The 17,840-nt window shown below is 40.4% G+C and overlaps 1 protein-coding gene across 2 annotated transcripts in view; it reads right to left on the bottom strand.

Annotated features, from left to right (window-relative positions):
• Positions 1-5,420: 5,420 nt before the first annotated feature.
• Positions 5,421-17,840, bottom strand: part of ABHD8 (abhydrolase domain containing 8) — a 36,720-nt gene continuing 24,300 nt past the window's right edge. For both annotated transcript variants that reach the window (XM_069767684.1, XM_069767683.1), the window contains 4 exons: positions 15,117-15,861; positions 12,549-12,719; positions 9,243-9,459; positions 5,421-6,336 (listed from right to left, as the gene is read on the bottom strand). In XM_069767684.1, coding sequence (XP_069623785.1) covers positions 6,184-6,336; positions 9,243-9,459; positions 12,549-12,719; positions 15,117-15,853 — 1,278 coding nt within the window. In that variant the 5' untranslated portion in view covers positions 15,854-15,861 and the 3' untranslated portion in view covers positions 5,421-6,183. The remainder of the gene's footprint in view (positions 6,337-9,242; positions 9,460-12,548; positions 12,720-15,116; positions 15,862-17,840) is intronic.

The raw sequence follows: 17,840 nt of genomic DNA on the forward strand, positions 1-17,840 counted from the left end.
TAGCTTTGACCATAGCAAAATAGGAAAAAAATATTTATGTTGTAAGCTTGGAATTACCCAGGGAGCCTGAATAATCTGTATCATTAAAGCCTGTGGGACTCAATGGAAATTCATCGTTCGTAAGGAACGTTTTATGTTTTAATCGTTTTATGTTGGAGGACATTCCTCCAGTATCCCACAGACAGTTTTTGAACATAACATCATGTCGCCTGTAACTCATGCAGCGAATCTTAATAATTTGTGTGCCCAACTGCATTCAGGGTGGCAGAACATTCCTTACACAACCACTAATAACTAGTGATGAGTGAGTATACTCGTTGCTCGGGTTTTCCCAAGCATGCTCGGGTGACCTCCATATATTTGTTATTGCTCGGAGATATAGTTTTCATTGCCGCAGTTGCATGATTTACGGCTTCCAGTTACGCTGAATACATGTGGGGAATGCCTGTTTGTTAGGAAATTCTCACATGTATTCAGCGTATCTGAAAGCCGTAAATCATGCAACTGAGGCGATGAAAACTATATCTCCGAGCAATAACAAATACTCGGAGGTCACCCGAGCATGCTTGGGAAAACATGAGCAACGAGTATACTCGTTCATCACTACTAATAACCTCAATGATCTCATGCCAAGGCGTGTATTTCAGTGCACATACTTGATACTGAATAAACTGAAATTTCTTGAAAATTCTGTTTCCATTTTTTCATAATTTAAATATCATAAATATATCTACCGATCTTCTTATTCCCATAATTCCATGACCCTGCCTTCTTGTAATTGCAATTTCACTGTTGAGTGGAGTGTGTGTGTGTGTGTGTGTGTGTACAGTATATGTATTGTACTAAGCAAGAAATGCTGCACAATGAGAATGCTTTCAAAAATAGAAGTGCTAATATTTTATCTTTAGCAATTAACAAAATGCAGAGTAAATAAATGAAAAATAAATTTAATTAAATCAATATTTTGTACGACCACTCTGCCTTATATACAGCATCAGCTATGTTAGTCACACAAGGTCAGGGATTTTGGAGGATTTTAGTCAGCTGTATGAGTAATCATTTTTACCAAAGAGGTGATAATGATCACTATTTTCATATGTAGTACAATCATTAACTGAAACAAAAACAGCTGTGTGGGAAACATAAAACTGGATGAGGAACAGAAACTGCTACAAAGGTGAGGCTGTGGAAGACAGTTTCATATCATAGGTCATTCGACATGGCAAAACTGATCACATTCTAGAAAACACATCGTAGTTATACTGCATAAGCAAGGTCTCTCCCAGGCAAATATTTCAAAGCAGGCAGCAGTGAAGCACATAGGAGGTTCCTTGCAAGTTTGGAACTTCTTTTCAGCAAATGGAGTTAGGAATTTGCTCAGAATTAATGATGTCGTCAATGCTGAGAAATACATGCAGATAATTATACACTGTTCAAAAAAATAAAGGGAACACTTAAACAACAGAATATACCTCCAAGTAAATCAAACTTCTATGAAATCAAACTGTTCACTTAGGAAGCAACACTGTTAGACAATCAATTTCACATGCTGTTGTGCAAATGGAATAGACAACAGATAGACATTATTGGCAATTATCAAGACACACTCAATAAAGGAATGGTTCTGCAAGTGGGGACCACAGACCACATCTCAGTACCAATGCTTTCTGGCTGATGTTTTGGTCACTTTTGAATGTTGGTTGTGCTTTCACACTCTTGGTAGCATAAGACGTACTCTACAACCCACACAAGTGGCTCAGGTAGTGCAGCTCATCCAGGATGGCACATCAATGCGAGCTGTGGCAAGAAGGTTTGCTGTGTCTGTCAGCATAGTGTCCAGAGGTTGGAGGCGCTACCAGGAGACAGGCCAGTACACCAGGAGACGTAGGAGGGCAACAACCCAGCAGCAGGACACCTACCTCAGCCTTTGTGCAAAGAGGAACAGGAGGAGCACTGCCAGAGCCCTGCAAAATAACTTCCAGCAGGCCACAAATGTGCATGCGTCTGCACAAATGGTTAGTAACCAACTCCATGAGGATGGTCTGAGTGCCCGACGTCCACAGATGAGCGTTGTGGTCAAAGCCCAACACTGTGCAGGATGCTTGGCATTTGCCAGAGAACACCAGGATTGGCAAATTCGCCACTGGTGCTCTGTGCTCTTCACAGATGAAAGCAGGTTCACACTGAGCACACGTGACAGACGTGACAGAGTCTGGAGACGCCGCGGAGAGTGAAATGCTGCCTGCATCATCCTTCAGCATGACCGGTTTGGCAGTGGGTCAGTAATGGTGTGGGGTGGCATTTCTTTGGAGGGCCACACAGCCCTCCATGTGCTCGCCAGAGGTAGCCTGACTGCCATTAGATGCCGAGATGAGATCCTCAAACCTTTTGTGAGACCATATGCTGGGGCGGATGGCCCTGGAGTCCTCCAAATGCAGGACAATGCCAGACCTCATGTGGCTGGAGTGTGTCAACAGTTCCTGCAAGATGAAGGCATTGAAGCTATAGACTGGCCTGCCTGTTCCCCAGACCTGAATCCGATTGAACACATCTGAGACATTATGTCTCTCACCATCCACCAATGTCACGTTGCACCACAGACTGTCCAGGAGTTGGCGGATGCTTTAGTCCAGGTCTGAAAGGAGATCCCTCTGAAGACCATCTGCCGCCTCATCAGGAGCATGCCCAGGCATTGTAGGGAGGTCATGCAGGCACGTTGAGGCCACACACACATAACAGAACATCATTCCCTTGTCTTGAGGCATTTCCACTGAAGTTGGACCCGCCTGTAACTTCATTTTCCACTTTGATTTTGAGCATCATTCTAACTCCAGACCTCCGAGGGATATTAGTTGTGACTTACGTTGATCATTTTTAGGTTTTATTGTTCTCAACACATTCCACTATGTAATGAATAAAGATTTACAACTGAAATATTTCATTCAGTGATATCTAGGATGTGGGATTTTAGTGTTCCCTTTATTTATTTGAACAGTGTACATCATGCCATATCATCAGGGAGATGTCTGATTGTTTCCAAACATACAGCCTATGTCATTAACCAGTTCACGCCGGGGCCATTTTCTGTTTGAAGGCTTGTTTTTTTGCGGGACGAGTTGTACTTTTGAATGACACTACTGATTTTACCATATAATATACTGGAAAACGGGAAAAAATTCCAAGTGCGGTGAAATTGCAAAAAAGCAATTCCACAATTGTTTTTTTTTTTTTTATCATGCTCACCAAATGCTAAAACTGTCCTGGCAATATGATTCTCCAGGTCATTACGAGTTCATAGACACCAAACTTGCATAGGTTCTTTTTTATTTAAGTGGTGAAAAAAAATCCAAAGTTTGTTGAAAAAAAATAAAATTAATAAATTGCGTAATTTTCCAAGACCCATAGCGTCTTTATTTTTTGAGATCTTAGGCTGGCTGAGGGCTTATTTTTTGCGCACCAAGAAGATGCTTTTATTGATACCATTTTGGGGTAGATGCGATCTTTTGATCGCCAGTTTTTGCATGTTAGTGCAATGTTGCAGCGACCAAAAATACGTAATTCTGGCGTTTTGATTTTTCTTTCTTGTTAAGCCATTTACCCATCAAATTAATTCTTTTTATATATTGATGGAACAGATGATTCTGAACTTGGCGATACCAAATATGTGGGGGGGTTAATTGTTTTATTTTGAATGGGGCGAATGGTGGTGATTTAGACATTTATTTTTTTTTCTTTCTATTACTAGCTTCAATGGTCTCCATGGGAGACTAGAAACTGCGATCATCCCATTGCCTGTTCTACACATAGCAGGGTTTTGTGTAGCTAAAATGAACAACTGCTATGAGTGCCCAATGCTGGGGCGCTCATAGCTATCCAGCTATGACAACTACAGGGGTCTCCTGCTGACACCGGGCTGTCATGCCAAGCCATCGGCAACCCGTGGTCATGTGACATGGGTGACGATGGATGGGGTTTCATAGATTGACAGCAGCATTTAACATGTTAACAGCTGTGGGTTGATCGCGGCTTTTAGGGGCACAAGTCAGCTGATGAAATCACCTGACATGTGCCAGAAAAGATGCGGGCTCATCTCCGGAGCCCACATCAAAGGGGGAGACCCTACATGTGCTGTCCGTGTACACCACATATGATTAAGGGGTTAAGAACTATCTTCAGTGTAAAGAAGGAAAAGCTCTGATATAATGATATAGCCCCCACAGAGTCTTAATCTCAACATCAAGAAAAGAAGCTGCGGAGACACCATCACGTGTTTCTCGACGCAAGCAGTGAATAGCCAGGCCTTTCCCCGGGAAGGAACAACCACGGGAAGGGCAGCATCCTATGAAGGAAAGCCACCTATGCCAAGCATGGTATCCATCCACAGACAGCTGTTTCGGGGTTTTTGCCCCTCATCAGTGTGGAGTAGGAATCTGGCTATTAGGAGCAGTGCCTAGTAAAAAGGCTATAAAGGCACAGATGATTGGCCTCGGGGAGACCAAAACATCCAACACCGCGGAGACACCATCACGTGTTTCTCAACGCAGTGATTCCAGAACACTGCCCCCATCCCTTATGGGAAATATGCAGATGCAAGAAAAGAAGCTGCGGAGACACCATCACGTGTTTCTCGACGCAAGCAGTAAATAGCCAGGCCTTTCCCCGGGAAGGAACAACCACGGGAAGGGCAGCATCCTATGAAGGAAAGCCACCTATGCCAAGCATGGTATCCATCCACAGACAGCTGTTTCGGGGTTTTTGCCCCTCATCAGTGTGGAGTAGGAATCTGGCTATTAGGAGCAGTGCCTAGTAAAAAGGCTATAAAGGCACAGATGATTGGCCTCGGGGAGACCAAAACATCCAACACCGCGGAGACACCATCACGTGTTTCTCAACGCAGTGATTCCAGAACACTGCCCCCATCCCAACATCATCAAGTCCATCTGGGATTACAGGAGACAGAAGGATATCCATAAGTCTATATCTACAGAAGATCTGTGGTTAGTTCTCCAAGGTGTACTTAGAAGAGTTGTCAAAGGACCATCACACCAAATGTTGATTTGATTTAGATTTGTTTTGTTCATTCAATTTGAATTTTGTTAATTGATCAAAATAAATTATTATCAGTATTTTTTAAACCATTTTTACTTTCTTTACCATACCTGCCTAAGACTTTTGTACAGTATTATGTGCATATCTTTAGATCACTGTAAAGTATTGTAGTTTGATGTGTAAACATTCATTGACAATGCTCTGGCTAATTCTGATGTGCATCCCTTTGATGATGTCATGGAGTCAAGGGGCACATTTGATGCCCCACAATATATCGGGTTGATCAATGCTGGTCTGAGATTGATGAGCCAATCCTATGTTATCACACCACAATTATTTTCAGAGTCTTAAAGAATGAAAAGTCAGAAACGTTCTATAAATGACATATTTACTTTGATTTAATACTGCCTTCAAACATCCTCCATTTTTACAACAGAAGAAGGAAAAGGACAAGGCAGTCATCTTAAATAAGAGCCACAGAAAATACATTATCAACATAATTTATATCTCTTTACTTATCTTCTATGTGATTTATGCAATTTATACAAGCAGTCTCTTATTATCCATTGGACCTGACACAAATATACACCATTACTTAACCATTGTTCTGCCAGAGATTGTGTTTGGCAAAAAAAGGCCTAAGCAGCCATCTGTCTACGTACACAATTACTTTACAGATGGATTATATCATGATATCTTTTAGTATAATTCTGCATTCTCAGCTTGTACCAATGCTCAGCATTTGAAAACCATTCCTCTTATACGACCTGTGACCAGCAAGGTTCTCTAAAAGGTAGCATACCACAATTCTACAATATTGGTCAATCTGATGTGTTACCCACAAGGGACCTTCAACAACCACTATTCGTCCTGCAAATTATTATGGCTGAATAGGAGGTCAAATGGTGGGGGGACCTCTTTTAAAATTGTATTATCTACATTTCCTGAATTGTCAGCAGCAATATTCTCCCTGGACACCATCTGTGCTGTGAACCAAAGTCTAAAACCTTGGCCAGTTGCTTGCGACCATCAGACATCTCATCCAAACGAAGACTTTTAGCTTTGATAGCTTTTCGAGCTATCACCAGAAAAGTCTCTTCTGTTTCTCCTTAAATTCAGCAATGACTTTCCTCTTCACTCGTTCACAGCTTCTTCTGCACTTGTGTTCTGCGCCTCTGGCTCCCATAAGAAGAACTCATGAAGCAAAGTGTTAACGGTTTCTGGACACTCCAACATGACCATGTGACTTCCCTCTTCTATGATCTTTAGAAAGCTGACTAGAAGGATCTGGGGGTGTGAATAAAGAAAATGTGTCATCAAAGCAAAACACAAAATCATCTAAGAGAGACAAGGTTTTTTATTTACATGCTTCATTACAATTGAATCCTGAGTATCAGATATTTGAGTATCAATATACTGCAGTAAAGAGAATCTAAGCATAATACAAGAAATGAACAGCAGGCCCCAATTCATCATTTGGGAGGTTACGTCCCTTCTTTTGTCTTGTCTGTTTTTTCTCCGCTGGAGAATTTTGCACCAAATTCACTAAAATGATGCGGAATGTTCAACGCACAAATTCAAAAATGCCCTTGCTTTTCATTTCTGTTTATTTTGCACTTTTTAGAGTAAAAAGTCACAAGACCTTTTAAAATTTTGCATACTGGTCTGCAAGAAGTAAAGAAAAAAAAAGTTTGGAGTAAGTTTGCGCAAAAAAAGATAGTGATTTTTTTTACGTCACAAATGATTTAAGCAAGGCATTAGGAAGAAAAAAGTGGCAGCAAGCTTAAAAAAAAGATGCAAAATAAATAATGATTTAGGCAAAAATAATAGCAAAAAGGAGAAAATGACTGAAAACAAAAATTGCAAACTCAATGATGAGTCAATCACAGGACTGTAAAGAATCTGCAGTCCAGTGTTGTATAAGGTATTTCTAGCTTTAACCACAGGGCGTCTCTAACGTTACATGATGAATAGCATGAACTGCAGCAACTCGGTGCTTCATTTCTCAAACCTGTGTCTCTATTGCAAGCTGAAAACCTTTCCCAACATGTATTTTATATCATCTAATGGTAAAAAAAATGCTTAGCCAGACATTTCTGACCTAGCTATGTAGATTTAAAGTGATCCTGTCAGCTGACACATGCTGCCCAATCCGTTTCAGAGAAAAACATGATTTAAATGATTACACTTGGATTCAGTAGGAATATATGTATTAATTGCCAAATTAACAAAATGGATGCTTTTAGCACCTAGTGAACCGTTGATATTGCAATTTATATGTGTATGTATAGTTTGTATCTCAGAAGTGACAAGCTGGATGTACAATAGTTTATTATCTCCTTAAATATAATTGAATGTTACCTGGTACTATTTGGCCCGTTAGCGTTTCCCTCTTTGGGGTACGTTAGGTGCATAATGGACATGTGGCCTATTTATACAATTTTTAATTCTTTTCAATAAAAAATTATTTTTAATATATTGATGGTTCGCTTCATTTTGGTGGCGGTATAACTTACTGCCTCTTCTGAGTTGTATTTGTCAATTAGAAGTGCCATTTGGTATATTTTGGGACATTGATTAAAATAGTCTATAGCGCAGTCTAGATTCCTGGCAGCTTTTAATGTATGGTATCTTTTTCTCTGAAATGTTGCAGAGATTCAGAGTGTGAGATGCACCGATTGGGCAGCATGTATCATGTATCACTCTAAAGGGAACCTGTCACCTTCAAAATTGAAGATGAGCTAAGCCCACCGGCATCAGGGGCTTATCTACAGCATTCTGTAATGCTGTAGATAAGCCACCAATGTAATAAATAATAATAATCTTTATTTTTATATAGCGCTAACATATTCCGCAGCGCTTTACAGTTTTGCACACTGTCCCTGATTGGGCTCACAATCTAGAATTCCTATCAGTATGTCTTTGGAATGTGGGAGGAAACCGGAGTGCCCGGAGGAAACCCACGCAAACACGGAGAGAACATACAAACTCTTTGCAGATGTTGTCCTGGGTGGGATTAGAACCCAGGACCCCAGCGCTGCAAGGCTGTAGTGCTAACCACTGCGCCACCGTGCTGCCCATAAATGTATCCTGAAAGATGAAAAAAAGAGGTTAGATTATACTCACCCAGGGGCGGTTCCAGTCCGATGGGCGCCGCGGTCCGGGTCCTCCCATCTTCATAGGATGACGTCCTCTTCTTGTCTTCGCACTGCGGCTCCAGCGCAGGCGTACTTTGTCTACCCTGTTGAGGGCAGAGCAAAGTACTGCAGTGCGCAGGCGCCAGGCCTCCCTGACCTTTCCTGGAACCTGCGCACTGCAGTACTTTGCTCTGCCCTCAACAGGGCAAACAAAGTACCCCTGCGCCGAAACCGCAGCATGAATACAAGAAGAGGACGTCATCGTAAGAAGATAGGAGGCCCCGGACCGGACCACGATGCCCATCGGACCGGACTGCCTCCCCAGGTGAGTATAATCTAACCTCTTTTCTCATCTTTCAGAATACATCGGGGGCTTATCTACAACATTACAGAATGCTGTAGATAAGCCCCTGATGCCGGTGGACTTAGCTCATCTTTGATTTTGGGGGTGACAGGTTCCCATTAAAGATTAGAGTCCATTTTACAAAACTTGTTACACAAGCATTTTCTGTGGCTACTATAGGCAAGACATACCAGTGATGACATACAAAGACAAAAAGAGAAATGATCCAGCTGGAGGTGGAGGCAGTTCAGACTTTGTGAGACTTTATTAGACAACTAAAGCGATAAAAAGTTCTTCAACAAGAAAAATCTTTACATAGCAAACACCTGGCATACCAGGAGGATCAACGCGTTTCAACTATGACGTCTACTCATGATCATGAGTAAGACTTCATAGTTGAAACGCGTTGATCCTCCTCACTGGTGTGCCAGGTGTTTGCTATGTAAAGATTTTTCTTGTTGAAGAACTTTTTATCGCTTTAGTTGTCTAATAAAGTCTCACAAAGTCTGAACTGCCTCCACCTCCAGCTGGATCATTTCTCTTTTTGTCTTCATTTGCTGTGGGCGCTCACCCCGAACCGTGCTGGGCGTTGGTAGGTCTGGGGATTTCGCCTAAGACCGGTAAGCTGACTACATTCCTTTTTTCTTTAGTGATGACATACAATCCAAAAGTATGACCTTCATTTCAAGTGTAGCAATTTTGAATCAATTTACCTCTGCCATCCTTTGGTCTTCGTCTAGTGGAACAAACTTGTCATGCATGCCATGAACCAGCAGGATTGGGACAGTTAATTCTGCATGGTAAACCTCATCTCCCTCTGGCCAGTACTGGCCGCTCATCATGGCTCGTAGTACAAAGGATGACACATTGAAGGCATTACCCTCTCGTAAGAGCTGCTTCTCTTTGGCACCTTGTCGAGCAAAGCCAGCCCTAGCATAAGATAAAGAAGGGATTATAAAGACAATTCACATTCAGTGATCCAATCATTTTACTATATCTTATTGTGTACTTTTGTATAGGCACTTTTCAATTTTTTAAAGATGTCACTTTCCAAAACAAAACACTGATAAGAAATAACTAATAGTATTTTGCCCATATATTATGAAAGTCAAAGAACATTGTTTTATTCATTTAAATAGCTGTTCCTATTAGATCATCTGAAGGATTGATTGCTTGTGTAGATTTCTGAGAATCAGCTGTTAGACCACCACCTATTTCACACAAACTATTTATTACTTGTGATAAATATTATTTATTATTTTTTGAAGAGGTTGCCCGCTACTAGGACAAACCGTTCTTGATCTAAATGTTTAGCACTAATAAAATAAAAAGCCTATACTCACCTCCCGTGCCGATGCTGTTCCAGCTGGGTAGGCACTCGCGCTCCCAAAGTGTTATACCATGTGAGCCTGGCCCAATCAGCGCTGGTGTCCCTGTCTCTGCCTCCGAACATCAAGAGAAAGTGAGAGCAGCCCTGACTTCCTCATGATGTTCAATTTGTCTGAAGGCGAGGCCAGTAACGCCAGCACTGATTGGGTGCCTGGCTCACGTTTTATAACCGCGCAAGCGCCCCGGGAGCACGAGTGCTGACACTGGTGGAACGGCGCTGGCACGTGAGGTGAGTATAAGCTTTTTTATTTTATCGGGGCCAAGCCTGGGGTATGACAATGGGTTGTCCTAGTAGTGGACAACTTCTTTAATTATTATTTGAAATGACCACGTAATTTAGTTGCCTTTTCCACCTTATTGATCAGCAAGATTCCCTGCTGAAACTTCTACCCATCACTATGACACTAGTATAGTAGGTAATTGGACACTATAACGCTTTTGCAACATGATGCCTATAATGGAGACTCCTGATGAGCTGCATTGTGGTCACTACAAATTTACAAATTTAAAAAGGATCAGTGTATTAGGAATTAGAAATGTTAGAGTAGTTTTTTAAGATTCTGTCACTTGGAACTATTTTTTTTTAAATCAGGAAAATAAATCTTAAAGAAAATGTTACATCTTAAACAACCCTAAGCTACTATTATACTATTATTCCGTGAAGTAATTTCCATTCACCCTCCAGTAGACCTGCAAAAAGTCTGTGCATTGCATTATATTACCTGGACTCCTAAGCTCAGGTAAGCAGGGCAGGACTCCTGGATGCCTCATTAGCATAGAGAGTACACTTTACTACAGGGATGTAAAAGTGAGTATAGGGAAGAAGAACTTGTCAAGTACTTCATGCTGTCCAAACCACGGGCAGCATGAATCAGAGTCTGGCTGAATGATTGCAGGCAGGCATATTTTTCTTAGAAACATTCTGGTGTTTCAGAGAAAATCTAATTAGAGGATCCGCACAGACACCATAACCAGAGTCCAGACTAGTCCAGGGCCGCCCCAACTGGATTTTTACAAGCGCTGCTAGCGGTGATTGCAAAGTCTTTCAATATGTGAGAATTCGGTCAATTACCTACGGAGGTTATAATAGTCTCATCTCCTGCTGTGGTGCACAGTTGGCTTTTCTAAATATATTTAGTTACAAGATCTTAAACACCCTGGCATTTCAGAGAAGAATAACATTCAGCCAAACTCAGATTCACGCTCATGGTTCTTCTTAAAAAGCCTTTCTGGACACAGATAAATGACAATCACTCGAGGAAAACCTCTACCATTTTCTAATAAACTTTAGCCCAATTTCATTAATGGAAATCTATCAGCAGGATATCACACCCCAACCTATTAATATCCACATTTAGTTCTTTCAAAGACAAGTCCAGCAATACCTATACATGGCCAGTTTGTAACAAGGCCATCTCCTCCTCCATGACTGACAGTTCCTTTGCCTGAAGTCACACAGCATAGAGGCTGATGGTGAAGCAGGAGGAGGCGATGCCCAGTGAGGAATAGAGCTGCAGTGACATAGACTTTCAGAGCTTCAGCCTTATTTGCATATCAATTTAAATGCTGACTTCTCAGTAACAGAGGAACAGACTGGCCATAGAACGGTATTGCTGGACTTGTGTTTGAAAGCGCTACATGCACATATAAATAGTTTGTGGTGTGAAATCCTACCAACAGATTCCCTTTAAGAAGGACATTTTGTACGCTAGTCTAACGGTGCTTTCATATTGTATTTAGGCACCCGTTTAGTAGCTCACATCGGGGCTTGCATCTGAGCCCCTGCAAAATGGGATTTCAACAAACGCGCCAACAGGGCCTTAGACTATAATGGTGCCAGCAGAGCGAATGTGCACTGTGACTTACATCATTTTCAGGTATGTACACCTACCATTATAGTTGATGGCCCCATCAGAGCATACGTCTGAATCACATTTGCGGGAGGTTCAGACGTAAGCCCCAATTGGGCCACTGAACAGATGCCTCTACGCAATGTGAAAGCACCATGAATGAAGGGAGAGCGCCAGAGCATAAGCCTGTGCATAAACATGTGTGTCTTTAATTCATTTGATGTATATTTTTACTGTCTTGGGCAACCATTTCCATGCTGTAAATTTTGATTGGCGATGCCCAGATCCACCTGAACTCCGCCAACTTTTCAAAAAGTTGGTGGGGCTGACTGAAATTGGCTTAAAATGGGCAAAAATCACACTATTAGTGTGCAACATGAATTTGCACCAAAAAACTATGACATTTCAAGCATTTTTAAGTCAGAATTCCAGCAAAAACTGGTTGATGAATTGGCCCATTGTGATAAAGTTTCTTACCAGTTTGCTGTCTATGAGTGAGAACTCTCGTTTACAACCAGAGGAAGAAAACCTGCTCATAAGAAGCGGACCAAATTGTCTCGAGTCCAGGCAATACTCTCTAAGATAAAGACCATTGACTCAAGACTGAGACATTGAAACAAACGATGTAAACCGGGTACTCTCACAGTATTCTCACACTGCTGGTTGTGATATTGAAGAGTGTCTCCCCAAGGAAGAAACTGAAGTTAAGGAATGTAGAATTTGGTAGTGAGCTAGGAAAGAAAGGTCACAGTAGGTACTAAATGATTCAATTCTACTCACTTGAGGAAGCTCCACGCAAGGCAAGGAGACAGACAATGCAACACACAAGTCGGCATGTTGAAGATGGAACAGAGGCTGGGTTCAAGAGCTGTGGGACCACCACCATTTATCATGACCACCTTGTGGACCAAATCAGGAAACTCATGGGCCAAGAAAGTGCAAAAGGAGACTCTGTAAACCGAAAAAATGAGAATGTTGAAGTGTTACCCCAACCAAATAATCTGAATGCTTCGCTATGTATATCACCATCAGTGATTTAGTACAAAATATTGTCATACATAACAAACTACAGTAACACATTCCAATGGTAGCAAGCTGATTAGCAGTTAACACGTGCTTATCATATCCATGCCTGTGCATTAACATTTCCACGTGCATACTGGTAGTAAATGCAATGACTGGTCTGTTTGTATTTTTTTTGTTTAACGCATAGCCATCGTCATCTATGTATGATTCATTCTCATTACTCTGCACAAGTAGGATCCAACAAATAATACTGCATCATCACAAATGCAAACCATGTGATCTTTCATTCATGTTTGTGAAATACAATGATGCTCATAATGGGAACTAGCAGAATGGATGCCATATGTATAGCTGTCATTGTCCTTAAACACTTGGCTGGATTTCATCATTTTCACCCCGTATAATGCTTTTAATAGACAACCCAATAAAAACCAATTATATTTGTGTTATTCTTTCATAACAGATAATCCTTTATTTTTAAGCATCATATTTGCAGAATGCTTTTCGATGAAAATAGACTTTCCCATTTCCTAACCAATAATAGATTCTTACTGCATTTAGTATAAAACACTAAGTTCCCATTTTTTATAAGAAATAATGTATAACTTGTCTTAGTTAGGATGATCCTTTTACAACGGAATGGAGGAGTTAAACTTTCCATTAATGATTAGCTTTTATTATTTCTCAACCCCCAATTCATAATTGTTGATTCTCCACTTTCCTGGAGTAATTTGCTAATTTTTTAATGGCTTTTGTATTTGCACCTTATTCTTTATATGTTTCACTCCACTTTTAAACTTGTCTTTTGTTTTTTTAGCCTTTTTTTGTTTTTCCTCAACAGCTTTGTTTATCCAGGTATTTTAAACAGATTGACGAAATTAGACTTTTACCAAATGTCATGTTTTTTTGGCAAATATCACTCCAAACTCTCCTTGGAGTATGGAAGGTTCCGGAGGAGTTTTCATTGTAGCGTATTTTTTCTACATTTTGCAACTTTGATGCTGAAAAGTTTCAACAACCATTTTAAGACTAAATAAAAGGGATTTTTTTGCATGGAATTTATGAACAGGATCCATAATTTTTAAGAGTTTGGCGGAAACACAAGACAAAAAAAAGTGACTTCAATGAATCACAAATGATGAATAATGCCGCATGTCAATAAATACATTTTGTGAAAATGATTAGCAAATATCTAGGCAACCCATTCATTTACATTGGTACTGTGTAATGCTAGTATATTCCTGTATCTTTCAATATAGTAAAATATAAAACACATCCTAAATTTGGCATGGTCATAGCTACGCACAGAATAAATTAAATATGTAAACGTAACACAGTAAATGTCGTAAAAACAAAATAAAAAAACACAATTGTGAAATTCCTATTTTTGTTTTTCAGTTCCACCCTACAGTTATGTTGATGAGAATTTTAAAAAGTAATGGCACTAGGAAGGTAGGGAAGAAAAATGAAATAAAAACATGAAAACTGTGTACATTCTCAAGGGGATAAGTTACAGGAGTAAATGGTGCCTGAAAATTAAAGCAGTGCTTGGCTGAGTTAACACAGTTCTGGATCTAATAGATGAATCACATAGATAAATGATGACGTGGTACTGCTGCATTCACAGCAATTCCGAGTTATGCACCTAAAAAATGGCAGAAATTGTAAAAAAAAATGGCTGCAGGACTCTTCATGCATCTGTACTTTCTGCTACTTAGTCAAAAGTCTTAGAAATCTGACTGTGACATCAAAAAAGATTGTGCAGTCAGTACAAACCAAAAATGTTAAAGTGGCGTCCAGTGAAGATAAATTATATCCTATTCGCAGGAGAGATGGTAATTTGCTAATTGGCACAGTTTTATCCCGTTATCCCCATTTAGAATGGAGGGCAATGCGTATGTCCAGCAGACACTTCATTCATTCCCTGTGAGTCTGCCGAGCATTCCACTCAACTTTTTCTGGCAGCCCCAGGAAGAGTGAATGGATCGACGGTTGGCTATGCACGTTGCCACGTTATTGTAAAGGGCATAATGGGGATAAAGGCATCCCATTCTGCCGATCTGGCGGTTCACCCACTGATCTATAAGTAATCGCCTAACTTCTAGATCGATGATAACTTATCTTCACTGGACAACCTCCTTTAACTATGTTAAAATCTAATGCTTTCAAATATGGATTTGAAGAAATGCATCAAGTACATTATATACGATCCTTGAAAAACATGCTATTGATGTGTCCCAAAGTAAGTATAATATGAGCAATGAAAGTAAATGAACACATTCACAAGAAAATCTAAAAATGGATTTTAGTTTTCTATCTTACCCATACGAATGTCCCACCAAGATATTTCTCTTCTTGCCATAGCGCTTGAACACACATCTCATGTCCTCAGCAAGAGCATAAAAGGTATAAGCAGCACCTATCTGTGGTGCTGCACTTGAACCATGTCCCACCAAATCAGGTGCTACAACTTCATACCCAAGTTTTGAGAAGAAATCAAGTTGCTCTTTCCATATGTCAAGAGAGCCTCCAACACCATGAATGAAGAACAGAACTACATCAGAATGTGTGCCTTTGCAGCTAGTAACACGTCTTTGGCAGTCAACCTGCACCACTTTCTTCGGCTTACGTTTCCTGCGCCTCCCAGGTGGTAATTCATTCTCTTTTCCTGCAGCACTTTCATTACCTGTGCTGGTATAATCTGAAAGCTCCACTTCCAATGTTCCAGCTGGTTCAGTATTCCCATTGCGGCAGTGCAAGATCTCAGAACGAAGAGCGGTACCAAGATTTTCTATCACGAGCTGCCCATTGCGATAGACAGTTATTCGACGCTTGCATTGGATCTGTCCTCGGCCTGGTTTCTTCACTTCCTCTATGTCCTCCTCCGCTCCAGCTCCTGATCGAGAGGGCAAGATGTGTCGTACTCTTAAAACACGGCCTGGCTTTACCTCGACAAAATCGAAACCATCGCTGGTTTCGGAAATGTCTGCAGGACCCACAGAATTTGGTGTTTTGCCTGTTAGGCAGTACATTATACGTTCTGCTATGCTGGTCAACATGGTGTGTCCTATAATGAAAAAAAATAAGGCATCAATTGTGATCTCTGACTATTACCATCAGGTTTGGAACAGTGTTGAAATACTTGATTGTTCTGTAGCTGCATAGACTAAAATAATGAATTGAAATCATTAGTCAAAAAGGGGTCACACTGTGGCTTGGTGGTTTTCATTGTTGCATTTGGTCGTAGTTTCGAATCTGGCCAAGGACTACATCTGCATGGAATTTCTATGTTCTCTGCATGTTTACATACAGTTGGCATTCTCCAGCTTGATCCCACAGTCTAAAAGCAAATGTGTAGGTCAACTGGCCTCTTGTGAAATTGGCTGTAGTGTGTGTCCATCTCTGAGATAACAAAATTGGTTTGGATACGGGGACTGAGAGTAGTGAGAATCTTTTTATAGCACAATGGAATGGGTATATTATATAAGAAATGTGTATACTGAATTAGAAATAATAATAAATATGAAAAAAAAGGAACAACTAGCATCTACTTTGAGAGTCACTACCTCAGTGTTGTAACAATAAAGGCCTGGGCTACCTGATACGTGCAAAAAAAAAATACAGTAGCTGTACGCACTGTACTTGACTTTCAATAACAGTGGTCTTCAACCTCTGGCTTCAAGCAGTCACATGCTGCCAGTTGCAGTTGTTTGAAAGCTATACATTAGGAACTACTTTTCTGGATGATGGATCTGTCCCGTGAATAGCTTTAATCAATCATCAGCTTTCCACTATTCAGTCTGATTTTCCTGTTTGCAGTTGACAAGAACAGAAGAACAATTGTCCAGAAAAGAACCAGAATTATATGCAATAAATACAGCCTATTATCTAGGACAAGCAACACTGTTCAAAGATATTTCATGAGATTTTGTGTGTCAATTAGGTTTCATTTTTGCAGATTTCAACATTGTATATCTACATTAATTCTGAATTCAAATATCTTTTATGACAATAAAACGTCATCAATTTGCTATGTCAGACAAATCAGAAATCATAGCATCTTCTCTGTCAATACAGAGCAGAATTCACAGATAAGTTGGCCATCGCTCTCCACCCAGCTTTAAATCAGGTTGTTTGGATAAAGAAAATGATAGATGTGACAATATGTCGCCATGTTTTTAATTCCATGCCTAGAAGACTTGGTTCTGTCCTTAAAAATCATGGAGGCCATACAAACTACTAGGTATAATAGCGTTTGATGTGGGGTGTATTTATTTGTGTATTAAGTAATTTGAGTAAAACTGAAGATTTTGCAATTAAAATTATATTATTAACCCCTTCCCGACATTGGACATATCCATACGTCATGGTAGGCTGGTACTTAACGACCTATGACGTATGGATACGTCATGGCGATTTTGAGCGCACAGAGGCTGTGTGCGCGTGATCGCCGCTGGGTGTCAGCTGATTCTGACAGCTGACACCCGGCACTCAGTGCAGGAGTAGTGCACCTGGCACTTTAACCCTCTAAAGGCTGCGATCGGTAGGGAGCCCCCTCTGCTCTCCCATAGGCTCCCCAACTATGTCATCGCGAGGGGCAAATCGTTGCCATGGTGACCCGATGTCGTCATAATCCAGGTCACCAGATCTAGCAAACTTGCTAGATCATTCTCAGAGCATGATGTCTGCCAGTGCAGAGCTGACAGTTTGTAAACCATAGGAATGCTCCTGCTTTGCTATGCTTTACAAGCGATCAGACTACAAAAAGTGAAAGTCCCATAGTTGGACAAAGTAAAAAAAAAAAAAAAGTAAGATATTTTTAAAAAAATCATAATTAATAAAAAATTAAAATATATTGTATAAATATATACAATATATATATACACATTAATAAATATTTTTAATAAAAAAATAAAATAAACAAAAAAGTAAACATATTTGCTATCGCCGCATCTAGAACGACCCGGCCACTAAAGTTGTCACACTAGTTAACCCCTTTAGTGAACACCACAAAAAACTAAATAAAAATTAGGCAAAAAACGATGC

The sequence above is a fragment of the Ranitomeya imitator genome, chromosome 1 (assembly GCF_032444005.1).
Source record: "Ranitomeya imitator isolate aRanImi1 chromosome 1, aRanImi1.pri, whole genome shotgun sequence".
Classification (NCBI taxonomy): domain Eukaryota; kingdom Metazoa; phylum Chordata; class Amphibia; order Anura; family Dendrobatidae; genus Ranitomeya; species Ranitomeya imitator.